General features: G+C 38.9%; 1 protein-coding gene across 1 annotated transcript in view; it reads left to right on the top strand.

The window, feature by feature from the left end:
- SND1 (staphylococcal nuclease and tudor domain containing 1) overlaps nucleotides 1-11,577 on the top strand; it is a 496,769-nt gene extending 485,192 nt beyond the window's left edge. Inside the window, exons 9-14 of the mRNA XM_018563205.1 lie at nucleotides 100-223; nucleotides 3,027-3,096; nucleotides 7,909-8,022; nucleotides 8,106-8,309; nucleotides 10,173-10,217; nucleotides 11,044-11,577. Coding sequence (XP_018418707.1) covers nucleotides 100-223; nucleotides 3,027-3,096; nucleotides 7,909-8,022; nucleotides 8,106-8,309; nucleotides 10,173-10,217; nucleotides 11,044-11,109 — 623 coding nt within the window. The 3' untranslated portion in view covers nucleotides 11,110-11,577. The remainder of the gene's footprint in view (nucleotides 1-99; nucleotides 224-3,026; nucleotides 3,097-7,908; nucleotides 8,023-8,105; nucleotides 8,310-10,172; nucleotides 10,218-11,043) is intronic.
- The last annotated feature ends 1,369 nt before the right edge of the window (nucleotides 11,578-12,946 follow it).

The raw sequence follows: 12,946 nt of genomic DNA, 5'->3' as shown, positions 1-12,946 counted from the left end.
TCACTAATGTAGGTTCAATTAGTTATTTCCATATATTTTTTAACCTTATTTCTGTTTTATGTGGCTTAAGATTTGTTCATGTCTCCATTTGCTCTTTAGGTACTCAGCTTGAGAAACTTATGGAAAGTATGAGGAGTGAAATTGCCAGCAATCCTCCCTTGGAAGGGTCATTCGCACCACGTCGTGGAGATTACTGCATTGCCAAATATGTGGATGGAGAATGGTAGGAAACATGAAACTTCACACATTTATTCATTTTTGTGGCACCGTGTTCAGTGTGTGTTGTGTATATCAGTGCTGTAAATCTTCACTGCTCACACAATAATGGATTACACTCTGTTTAGCAAAGACATTTACTTTGTGTTATAGGGATTACACCCTTCTGCAGTGTGCTGCATTTATGCTTTGTTTCTTTACAGTCAGGTTAATGATTCAAGTCATTAATGATGAGAAAGATTAGTCCACAAAACTCACATATTCCAGCTCAGCAGTGCAAAGTAGATGACCGATGTACTATTGCTGATGCCTTAAGACATACATATGCTGCTTGTTCACTTTGTTAGTATATCCGGTCCCTGAACTAAAACATCCAGTCATGTGCAGGGGAATTTAAAAATGGCCAGATCTTATGCTTGCCATTTTTGGATGTCTGACTCAAACGGTTTCACCTCACTGCACTTGTCTTTAATGGGCCAATGGCTTGACCAAGGCTGAGAAAGGCAGTGTTGGATGTTTAGGCTTCATTTTTTTTCATGGTGATAAAAACAGGAGTTGACTCAAAACTGTCAGCCTTAATTTTAGCGTACAACTTTTTATATCACATGCACTTTTATATAATTGAGTAGTATAATTAATGTAGTTAAAGTAATATTCACCATAATCATTAACATTTATTTTATAAATACCGTACAAAGAAGCATATGGATCACAATACAGTGAGCCTTTTGCTCTGTTACACCATTCTAAACATTTTTTCAATATTTATATAGCATTCTTATAAAAACTATGGATTTTCAAGGTACCATTGATCAAAGATTCAATTTAATCTTGATTAAAAAAAATTTAAACAAAGTATTTTATTTTTTTTATATTTTGTTTCGGGTTTTTTTTTTTTTAAATCAAGATGGTACTTTGAAAGTACCTAGTTTCAAAGTAATACGAGATGCAAATATTGAATGTATTTTATAAAATGTATCATAACTCGTATGTATCCTAAGAAATTACAAAAACACCCATTTTAATGTCTGTATATTATGCTAAACCTGCAACATCTTCCCTTCTCTGATAATGATATTGCCTCTTATTACATTAAAAAAAGTGTAATCTTTTAGTGTCAACGTGTTCTAATTACATGCTAGAAAGGAATCTCGTTCTCCATATGTTAGTTACCTTCCTGTTACGGCGGTCACCTTGCTCAAATAATTACAGGGTTATTCACAAAAGGGTGAAGAGTTTGGAGAAGGCAGAAGTGAACAATCTAGGACAACATAGCTGAACTGGAAAGTGAGCTGAATTGGAGAATTGTTTCTAAATCAGCTATTTTGGCCTGGATTGTTCACTTCTCCAAACTCTTCACCCTTTTGTCAATAATCGTTAGAGTCACTAATTCAGAAGTATTATTTTACTCTTTCCTTATCTGCATATTTCTTCCTGGTTAGTGACTCAGTAAGTGTTGAGGTAAGAGATCAGAATAACAGCCAGGCAAAAGGCAGTCAGCAGTGTCAATCCCCCGTATTCTTCTTAGGAAAGGTTTACTATAATAGCATTTAGTAAAGAGTACCTCACACAATACATATAGTGTGACATTCATCTGGCACCAACACAAGTTGTGTTTTTAATGTAATGTGGCACAAAAAAATGGTCCTCAGATTTAGGGCAACAAAAAACTAGCCTTACTGCCCATATGTTGAGAACTCTCCCCTATTTGGAAAGCCTGCATTATTACAAAGCTTTTGGATAAGGTGAGCCTGTATTTTTAAAAGCACACGTCATGGTGGTCCATAAAAAGCTGGCGAGAACCTCTGCCCTGTTGAGCAGAATGGATGGAGCAAGCCTTCCTGACAAGCATTTGCTTGTTCTCATTAAGCACCAGCAGACAGCCTGATAAACGAGGACACGTGTGTTGCTTTGGAGGTTTTTTTTCCTCTGTGAAATGTCTTTTAAAAGGGAACATCAAATTCCCAGACATATCTGTTCTCTAATTATAGCTGTTGTTTAGTATATTGGCTTTAAACAGCATACATCAATCTATTAATTAGCAGTGCAATAATATACCCCTAGGACATGTTACGCAGCATGTATGCAAGCCAGCTTCTACATTTCTCTGTTTAAAGCTTTATGGGGGGAAATTTAAACCAACAGATTTTGATAATTTAACAGGATTTTCCACCTTCAGGCTTTTATGTGGAAAACCTTCCGCTTTGAAGGCAGCTATGATGGCTGGGGGTGATGCTGTGTGCATCAAGTGCCTAAACAAGGTGCTCTGACACCCTAAGCAGAGATGCTGTTGGGCACCCCCACGCTCTCCCGAGGTGAGAGGGAACTTGTTTGCATGTACAGTGACAGAGCTGGTGCTGGATGCAGAAATTAAAGCCACTGTTGGACCTAGGATTGCCATCTTTTGGTCCATGGGAACCAAATGGGAAAGGGTGAGCTAGGTGTTGCAATGTGGTTTAACCAGTATAATTTTGTGATAATGAGCCTGATGAAGCAAATTCTGAGATCTGTCTTGTATAAAAAAAATTTTAAAAAGAGTTTTCAGTTACAAATCATTGTCATATTCAAATAAATTGGGTTTTTTTGTTATTTTAATTGCGTATGGTTTTTAATGATGCACTAGAAATAATGAATTAAAATGAATAATGTGAATTAGACCTGTAACAAAGTACCAATATGTAAATATGGACATCAGCATGGACTGATCGTGTATGCAAGAGTTGTCTTGACCTAATGTGGCTTCATAAAATGGGCAGCATTTTGCAAAATAAAAAAATTTAAGTTTTTTTATTTTTTTACTTTTACCATAGGTATAGAGCCCGAGTTGAAAAGATGGAGTCACCCTCGAAAGTTCATGTGTTTTACATTGATTATGGAAACGTGAGTATCCAATAACCTAGTGAATAACTACATTGAGCAATTTAGACATGTTTGATTGCATGCTCTGTACATTAATATAAGAACAACTGGCAGTCTGATCCCTGCTAGTATATGTAATGACCTTTATCAGACTTTTCTCATATCTGGTAAAGATACGTATATCCAACATAATGATACCTGAAACTGATTCAAACAGCCAATAGATATGTAAATTGTGAACCCAGCTAGTGATTGGAAATATTTTAAAATCTTTGTGTGGAAATGTTTTGTTACCTTTCTGCATTTCAGCATGCTTTAGGACATTGATGGAAGAAGTGGATATACTGTATATCCTTTTCTAGCCTTTGCCTGAGCAAGATTTTAGCTGTTTCTCCTAAGGCTTCCAATATATCTGGACCTTTACAGGTTGATCCTTTAAACATATTATAGCTTTAGTAAACCTTTAATCAGAGGTTGTGATAATGCATATCTTTTCAGTGACACTTGTAAACATTGATATATTAAAACCATTTTATGTTTTTGTTCGTGACCTGGCATTAAGTGCCGATGACCTCACCTGAATAGCTGTTAATATTGCATTCAAAGGCATTAACCTGCAGAAAGGATTAGGAAGCCGACTCTTCTCTCATGCCTTTCCAAGCTTGGAAGGAGATCTAAATCTCTCAGGTCTCTGTATAATATATATTACATAAATAAATTTCCTGCATGATCCCTCAGGACTCATAAAAAGAGCTCAATTTAATATATTCTCTCAGATTGAATCTTTTCTTTTCTATGCCGCAGTGTGAAGTGGGGCTGTGCCTCCTATTAGAGCAAATATGGTATGTTAGCAAACAAACAAAACAATTACATTACCAGCTTTGAGAAATATGAACTTTACCAACACCAGCCAGAGCAGCTTGTGATCCTTACAATTATGTATGCTATTACATTTTATGTATTTAATGTAGCAGAGAAACATCTAATAGATGATTTGTAAGCGCTTATCTTTTTCAAGCTGCTATTCTTTGTGCTGCCAGTTATTATACTGTCTATACTTATAAATATAGGGCACATCCAGCGTTGTAACCACTGGCGGTACAGTGAAAGCAGTGGCACTTGCCTCATGTTTTATACCATTATTTGCTTAGTTACCATATAATACCTCTGTGCTGTTGTAGCTCATCATAACACCATTCTTCAACCACTCCCAGAGCCCATTTTGGAACATGCAACTCCAAAACACTTATGTTCAACATAAAACAGAAGTCATTAACTTGCGCAACTAGATCGATTGTTTATGGACTGTATATTGATAGTATCAAAGGAGCTCCAGTTATACTGGTAATGAATCCAGAGAAGATGTATGCACTGATCCTGCAGCCAAAACATTAATGTGAGCTTTTTCTTTAGTCATTCATGGCAATAACAGGTTCACTTTAAAGCTGCCCTTCAAAGTAGCAAGTACACACCTTCCTCTCATTCCTGCCCTGCTCCAATTGGCCGCCAAGAGCTAGTAAAGGAAACCCTTTCCTGCCTCAGCCTAACCCTAGCTAGAATTATGTAGCCAAAGTGTAAGTGCATGTAGAATGCATGTACGTCAGGTAAAGATTTCACAGTACCTTGTAGGAAATGCTCAGCACATGACAGCATGTTGGAAAAACTGCTTCTGAGAATGACTTGATATTTCTAGTTTTCAAGTGTTATGCTGATAGGTTAATTAGCTTTATAGGTGTGGGTTTGACTGTGTAAGGGACATTACAAATTATTTTAGGACAGGAATGTTATGGTTGTGGATAGTCTGTGTAATCTGAAGAAGCATTGCTCGATTTGTTAATGTCTTATAGATAAGGTATTAAAACTGTGAATGCAGCTTCTTCAAGGCAAAAAGCTGTGCACATTTTTGTTTTCCCAAAGCAGCTAGTTAAGTTTATTTTTTAATGAGCAAAAACAAGCACAACACTCTACTGTGTGTTTGAAGCCATTGGCAACCTGTCCAAGTGCCTTGCCCTGAGCACATCTTCAGCTGGGGTCTCTGCCTGTGCAGTGGGTTCACAGATGATTCCCCCCCCTGAAGTTCGCAGGGAACTCTTTGGCAGGTAAAAGGGGCTGATTATCAAGATCTACAGCAGGGTATCTGATTACCTAAACATGCCCATATGTTTGTTCACATACCTCCCATAGTGCCTTGGGCGTCACAAATATCAGTGCCCTCTAATATGTAAATACAACGTAATTTTTCAACATCTTACCTTTGTCCCTTTTACCCGTTTTGTGCGCAGTAATGGGCCAGTAGGAACATGCATATGAAGGCTAAGCCAAGTACAACTTCAGGCAATAGCCACTGTCTGCGTATTACAGCATAACGAGGGGGATTTATCAAAACTGCAGCAGACAAAATCTGGAGCAGCTGTGCATGGCAGCCAATCAGCTTCTCTCTTTCAATTTCAAATCTTAACTGAACAAACTGAAGAGAGGAGCTGATTGGTTGCCATGCACAGCTGCTCCAGATTTTGTCTGCTCAAGTTTTGATAAATTCCCCTCAATATGTTTTGAGCCTCATAGGGTCTATGGAAGGCAATGTGGCATACCAGGCACCTTTCCATATTAAATACACAGTCACTGGCTGATTTTTAACACATGAGCATTTGCCTCTCTTGGCTTGTAAATACTAGCCTCAGTAGTGTCAGGTTCAGCACGCATTAAACAATCAAACTGCTTTCTTGGAACTTTTAAAGAGACACGGTCACCAACATAAAACATTGCAGGTGAATGCCCAGAAAAACAAGTATTTTAGTTGTTTACTTGCAGCATTTTCTTTCCATAAACAATTTAAACTTGCAATGTGCCTCTGAACTTGTTGGAAAACCTCACTAGTTGATTCTCTAGCAAAGCCCCTTTCCCTCATAGCACAGTCCTCTTCTGGGAGTGTCCAATTACTCTCTGTGCTGGACCCGCATCTCCGTCCCTCACCTTCCTATATAACCTTTCATGTAGCAGTCAGGGGAAAACTTAATCCCTCCAGCTGTGGTGAAACTACAAATCCCATAAGGCATTGCAAAACTGACAACCACAGGCTTGTTAGCCAGAGGCAGATGCACAATAGGTTTTTTAGGTTTCACCACGGCTGGAGGGACGAAGTTTGGTTACTCCTGCTATAAGTATAGCTTGATTGACATCCGAGTCTGCTTGGGCTGCTGATATTACATCTACAGATGTGGCACCCAGCAGCAGTCTCTGGGTTTTTGGACATCTACACAAGGTAGGCCTTTACAGGTAAATAACGTGCATAACCTATGTTAAATGCACATCTAACCTTATGGCAAGGTTGTTGGAATAAATGGTATAGTGAAAGTTCCCTTCAGCTCCAGTTTTAAAACTAAAAACTGAAATTATTAAAATCTAAATTGGAACGCTGTCTGTACCTTTAAACAAACATATTAAATTTTAACAAGCTTACAGGATTTTTTTAGACTGCAACTAATGACCTTTCCTGAAATGCTGCTTGCTTGGCAGTCATGCTGATGAATAATGGCTTTGCACTATGAGTCCCTGACCAAGAACAAGTAAAGATGTGTCATATTCTGGCCTTGGCTGGACTTTCAATTGCTGCATGTCTGTTACTGGTCTGTGGCTCAGCAGTATAGAGGCCATGCATTCACAGCACTGGTATCCCCCATGTTTTTGTCATGATAGGTTTACTTTAATTAGTGCTGAAGCTTGCACGTGCTTGTTTAAGAGCTTGTTTACACCACTTAACAGCATGTTCCAGCACTATTTTATTGTTGTGCCATGCATTCTGGTGCGGGCAATCGCACTGCGACCCAGAACGCAGGGGGTAGTTTAGTATGCGATACACTTTGCGTTCCAGCAGCTGACTGGGCTGGAACGCACTGTAAGTGGTGTGAACAAGCCCTAAAAGTCCAACTGGGATTCTCTTTCGTATTTCTAGTTTACATTTTTCCGTTTCCACCAGGATTGGTAGACTAGTTTTGCTTAAACATAAGATCCTAGAAGCCTGCAAAAACATTTTATGTTTTAGATCTCTGTAAAGATGAGCGATAGTTTAATAAAACAGATGGCACAAGTTAGGAAATGGAGGACAGATATGTTAGAAATCCTGTACCAGAAAAATGCTGGCTAGTACATTTAGCTTCAATTTCCGATATCCACTTTCTAGTAACATTGCTCTATAAAACTTGGTTTATCTAGAGTTTAGAGCTATGATGCTTGACCTACTAGATGGGCCGATTGTATGTTAGTAATTGGGCGAGCTGTAAACCTGCAGTGCAGAGTTTGTGTTTGACTCTAGTTTTACACATATCTATTTATCCTGATCAGACATGCTTGGTTTTACTGTATAGCCTACTTTTATATCTTTCAGTGACTCTGTTGCTCCTTAACATGGTTTTAATTTTGCTCTGATTTACTCTAGTAAATAGAGATATATTCATTCCCCCTACTTGTGGACAGGCACTGGCCGCAGGCAGCCCAGCAAGGCTGCTATTAACTTGCAGCACAGATACTGCTCCGGCCCCCAGCCTGCCCCTCAGCTAACATGTATTTTTGTTCTTGACATCGTTTCATCTCCCAGCTGCCGGCAACAGCCCTCAGCCTCTGATTGCCAACATTAATCCCTTCGTCATAAACTCTCTTGGAATATACATTTATTGTAGGGCTTCTTCTGTGTGCTTAAATGCATTGAATATGAAGATTGTGTACTGATGTGAACTCAGTCTCTGCTATAACGTGGCTGAGAGAGCTGCTTTCTTCAGTTGTAGAGCAAAATGACACCCATCCTTATAAAGCGTTTTTGTTTTCATGTAATTTCAGAGAGAAATTCTATCTTCCACTCGCCTGGGTCCCCTCCCTGCATCATTCAATGTGCGTATGCTCCAAGCTCAGGCTACAGAGTACTGCTTTGCCTTCATACAAGTGCCACATGATGTAAGTATAATATTGAAGCTTAAAAGGTTAATGAGACCCTAATTATAAATGTAAATTCCATGATTCTTGCTTGGCTCTTACAGGAGGATGCCCGTACAGATGTGGTGGATAATGTGGTCCGTGACATTCAGAACACTCAGTGTCTCTTGAATGTGGAATTTACTGGAGCCACTTGTCCACATGTGACCCTGCAATTTGCTGACTCCAAGGAGGATGTGGGCCTGGGGCTGGTGAAAGAAGGCCTGGTCATGGTGGAGGTGCGCAAAGAAAAGCAGTTCCTGAAAGTGGTAAGTGAACATGGTGTTCTTGGACCATTCATCTGTACCTAATACTCGGTGGCATTATTGCAATGGTGGACACCCACTTTTATCAAATCCTGATATCATTGGATCAATAAGAGGATTTGGAACATCCTAGGGACATACCAATACCCAACACTTTTTAAAGTAGGGAAGATATCTTATGACATTCTGTTATGTTATATATTGATCATTTTTCTCCCCCATCAGTCATAAGCACAATGACACAGGTAAATTATTTCTAATAAAGATTTATTGTAGCTGAAGAACTGACGCAGTGTAAATCGAGTGACTGGCAGCAGGCCCAGTTCTGCAGAAACAATGTACCATATTTTTAACACACTGCTCAGAGGTTCCTGATCACCACATTTAGGATAACACTTTCAGCATAGTTTTGATAAACATCCCTAATTTGTTTTCCTGGCGTTAAGTACTTGCGTAAGAAAAAAAGAAAGGTTGAGTCTGTGCTAGTTTTCTTCTTTTTTTTTTTTTTTTTGCTGTTCAGTATTAACACCCTTCTCATGATGATGCACTACATTTTTACAGCTTCCGATTAGAAGCATGACTTTTAAATTGTCTTTCAAAGTCTACTCTAGTCTTTCAAATGCCTACTCTAAGATCTATTGATGGACTTTATATCTGAAAACCATTTTGGGGGCCAATTTCGCACCATCTGTGCACTGTCAATACTGATCCACTATCTGATATGCTTTATGAGCAATTTCACCTGTAAGTACTTTGGCCAGTTTGTCATTGTAAACAATATGTGAGGCACGGAGCATAGCATAATTTACATTTGGGGTACATATAATCTCTGTAGATAGATCATATTAGTAATGGCTATCCTAGTCAGCTGTCGGTGTCCAAATTACATGTAATTTAATGGAAAATGTATCATGCGGCCACATCAGGACGGGAAAACTCAAGCTGACAAACTGTGGCTGCCACAGCCCTCCCCCTGCACAACTCAATACCTCATTAACTGACTTATTTACAGGAGTAATTTTAATTGATATTCAGCTGAAGTTATTGACTACTATAAGCCCCAGTGCCCAGCTAATGTAAATCAATACAGTGAAAATTCATAGTATCCAAGAACTGGACGCTGTCCCTTCCAATCTTGTGGACATGATGAAGTGTGTCATGATTAAGCAGACAACTCACTGTCCTTATTGCAACTGAAATACGTATGTCTGTTGACCCTCCTACTTGTCCAGAAGGAACATTTTATCATTTTACAAAAAGTGACATATAAGTATATTACAGCTCCTTGATTATGACAATTGTGTCTACATTAAACACATTACTTGTACAACTACAACATGGTTGCACCTCAGTGCTCTTGTCCAACAAGCTAACAGTCTTATATGTATTTCATATTAAGACTATTAAAAGAAATTTTCTTTAGCAAGCTACCTCTTTGCTTCTTCTTCTCTGCCCCGCTTTTATTTTAGAAAACAGGGTTTAATATACTTGGCATTTCAGATCATGCTCCCCTCTTGGCTTTCTTTGTTGGCAGACCCAAACTGTCTCCTCTACAAGCTTGTGTAATCAGTAGCTTTGTTGGGCTTCGTTACAGCTCTGCAATCAGGGGATGTGTTGGCTTCTACGTTCCACTGAGCCTCGCAAGCTTTATCCCTGACACGATAACCTCTTCACAATAGATGTTCAGATTTCTGGAATCACAGCAGTTTGTTGTTAAGCTCCTCTAGGAGTTACACTTTGCGTATGTGATGCAGAAAGAAAGACAAAGCCTTAGTGCTACTGTTGTAATTATTACATTTTTAGTCTCTTCTGTGTAGTGGATGTTAAATGTGTATAACACAATATGCTTTTTTTCTGTCTCAACAGATGGCAGAGTATTTGAGCGCTCAGGAATCTGCAAAAGCTGCCCGGGTAAAAACATATATTGTAGTAGTTACTGCAGGATAATTAGCCTTTTATTGTTATATAATATTGTTAGATGTGCTTACAATGCTAAAAATATTCAATAAGGACTGGTAAACCTATTCAAATGTATAAAGGACTTTTGGATCAATGCTTTTTTTGCACACCGGGGCTGGTAATTCTGGTCAGATTGTGTAATGCAAATGAGTTAACTGGAGTGTGAAGTACAATTAGGATGACTTCCAGCAATGCTTCCTTGGAAATAAGCCTCTTTTGACTGCAGGGCCTACTATGCTAAAATGCCATTTACCGAGAAGCCCATTCTCCCTTTAAATAGCATTGTAATTCATATTTCCACAGGTACATTGCCAAGAAGCCAAACAGTATTGTCCATGGGTCAGTACTTTAGCAAAGGCCATCCAATGCTTTTAAATCCAATAGGTGGCATATTCACTTAAAAGCCTCCCAAGGGAAAATTGCACTCGCCCAGAAGCTCTTTTTCTAATAATAAGGGCCTTATTTGTGTATAGTCTCTGTATCTGGTTAATGATGGAACACAATACGAGATTTACAGGGGATGCCTCACAGCACAGTGGATAGAGAAGATAGTATGCAAATGTCAGGTTGGAAAGTGGTTTATTTGGAGAGATCTCTGGAATGAACACTGCAAGTGCCAAATGCCATGGGCTGTTTGACCGCTCATTGGCAGCAAACCAATACTAAGTGGTAGTTGGGGTGTTTTTCACTTTAAATAGCATAAATATGATTTGCCGGAAAATGAATTCTAAGAATGTGCACTTAATTAATATATATTTGTTTGTTTATTTTCTTTAAGCTGAACCTGTGGCGCTATGGTGATTTCCGAGCTGATGATGCGGATGAATTTGGATACAGCCGCTAAAACGATGCCATTCCAAAGATGACAGAAGCCCACCCTGTTCTCTGCTGCCATCCAGATTTCTGCTGCCTGCTTTCCATTTTACACTTCATCCCATATAAAGTTATCCCTCTAATCTAAGGGAAGAGTTTTCAGCCAGCAACAGCATATACACTGAAGGGAGCTTACAGGGTTAAACCTGGACAAACATTTGCATCATACAGATTTCCTTAAAATCAGTTTGTACATCAACTGCTAATTTTAAGTGTTTGTTTTTTTTTTTAAAAAAAGGAAAATATACGTGGGCTGATATTTAGTTTTGTACTTTCCTGTAATTCAGTCCTGTCCCGAAATCACATCCTAACGGTTGATTGTCAAGGTTTTATCTGTCCTTTACCAATAGTATTTTTCCCTCCTTTATCCAATGTCCAGGGTCATGTTTTGTCTTGTGTATTTAATGGCTCAATAAAGTACATCATTATAAATTCTTAAGGGTGTGAATGGTGTTTGTGATGTGTGCAGGGTTAACTGAACCTTACCCATTTAGAACAATCGGAGACCTAACCAGATAATTAAAAAAAACTAAAATGTCTTAAAGAACACGTAAGCCCCAATTTAAAGTCCTTGACCTGGTGTGCACATCATGTATCTGGGTCGCTTTATTCTATTTGTTTAATAATACCAGTTTAACCCTTTGCCAAGGACTTGTAGCATACATCATGGCTGTCCCTCTCCTAGACATGGTACTCATAAGGGGTTAAAACAAGCTCACAATTCCAATAGGACTGTTGGCTATGGGCTCTGTGTAGAAGACATCAGGGCAGCTTTCCAGCCTCAGGATCACTTCTACAATGTAGGAAAGGTGCTCCTCTCACCAACAACCCCCATGCCACCACTACCGCTTCTTTGTTTATGCCAGTTATGAGACTGACATCCTTCTGATGTTGGCAGCTGTCTCTCCACCAGCTTGTTTACTCGGGATGCTGTGTAGAGAGATGAAGGATCGTGTTATAGATGGTTCCCTGTTTCCTAGCAACTTTAAATCTGGAGGTGCTCAGTTCTGACAATTATGGGTTTATGCTCAGTATAGTGCCAAATGCTAGGGAAGGAGGAAGTTGGGGATACTTCTCCAGCATTGAACGGAGACATCAGGGGTCTATTCACACTCCTGGTATCTCTGTGAAGAGAACTTGTACCCCTGTGTATGCTGTCATCATGGGAATCCTTAGGTACCTGGTCACAGTAATAAAGTTAAATTTACAAAAATAAGTTGTAAAAAAAACATAGGAGCTCTTACACTTGTGCACATTCAGGGCCCTTCACACTTATAATGATAATATAGTGATAATACGCAATAAATGCATTTTTGCATTCACTACTGCAAAGCATGACACACATTACAGGCTTAGGGCCCATTTACACTGATATGTTGCAGTAATGAACAGTAAAATAAACATTACTTTCGTACAATGCATGTTAATAAACACAACTAAGCACGTTGTTGCCTTTCATTCTAAATTGCACTCCATTATAGCACAATCAACATGCTTTTTAGTGTACCACAATGCACAAATAAACATTTGTGTAGTGCAGTGTGCTTCACTGGAATTAATGTTACATAAAGTGTGAACAAGCCCTTAGGTACCTCAACAGACCTATGTTACGGTGCACCACAACACCAGAAAACACTCTACTGTGCATTGTGATGTTCTGCGTCAGAAAAAAGAGTTAAGTTCAGTTTTTGGTGCACTAGGATGCATTGGCAGCTTATTTAGAATGAATTTATAATTAGACTAGCACACAGGCTTTACAGACCACACACACAAGAGCACGTATTCTAACACGTTTCAGCCTGGTTAAA

This window comes from Nanorana parkeri, unplaced genomic scaffold, assembly GCF_000935625.1.
Source record: "Nanorana parkeri isolate BGI_ZX_2015 unplaced genomic scaffold, ASM93562v1 scaffold641, whole genome shotgun sequence".
Lineage (NCBI taxonomy): Eukaryota > Metazoa > Chordata > Amphibia > Anura > Dicroglossidae > Nanorana > Nanorana parkeri.
The sequence above is the reverse complement of the archived record's forward strand: the minus strand, read 5'-3'. Positions and strand labels throughout refer to the sequence as shown.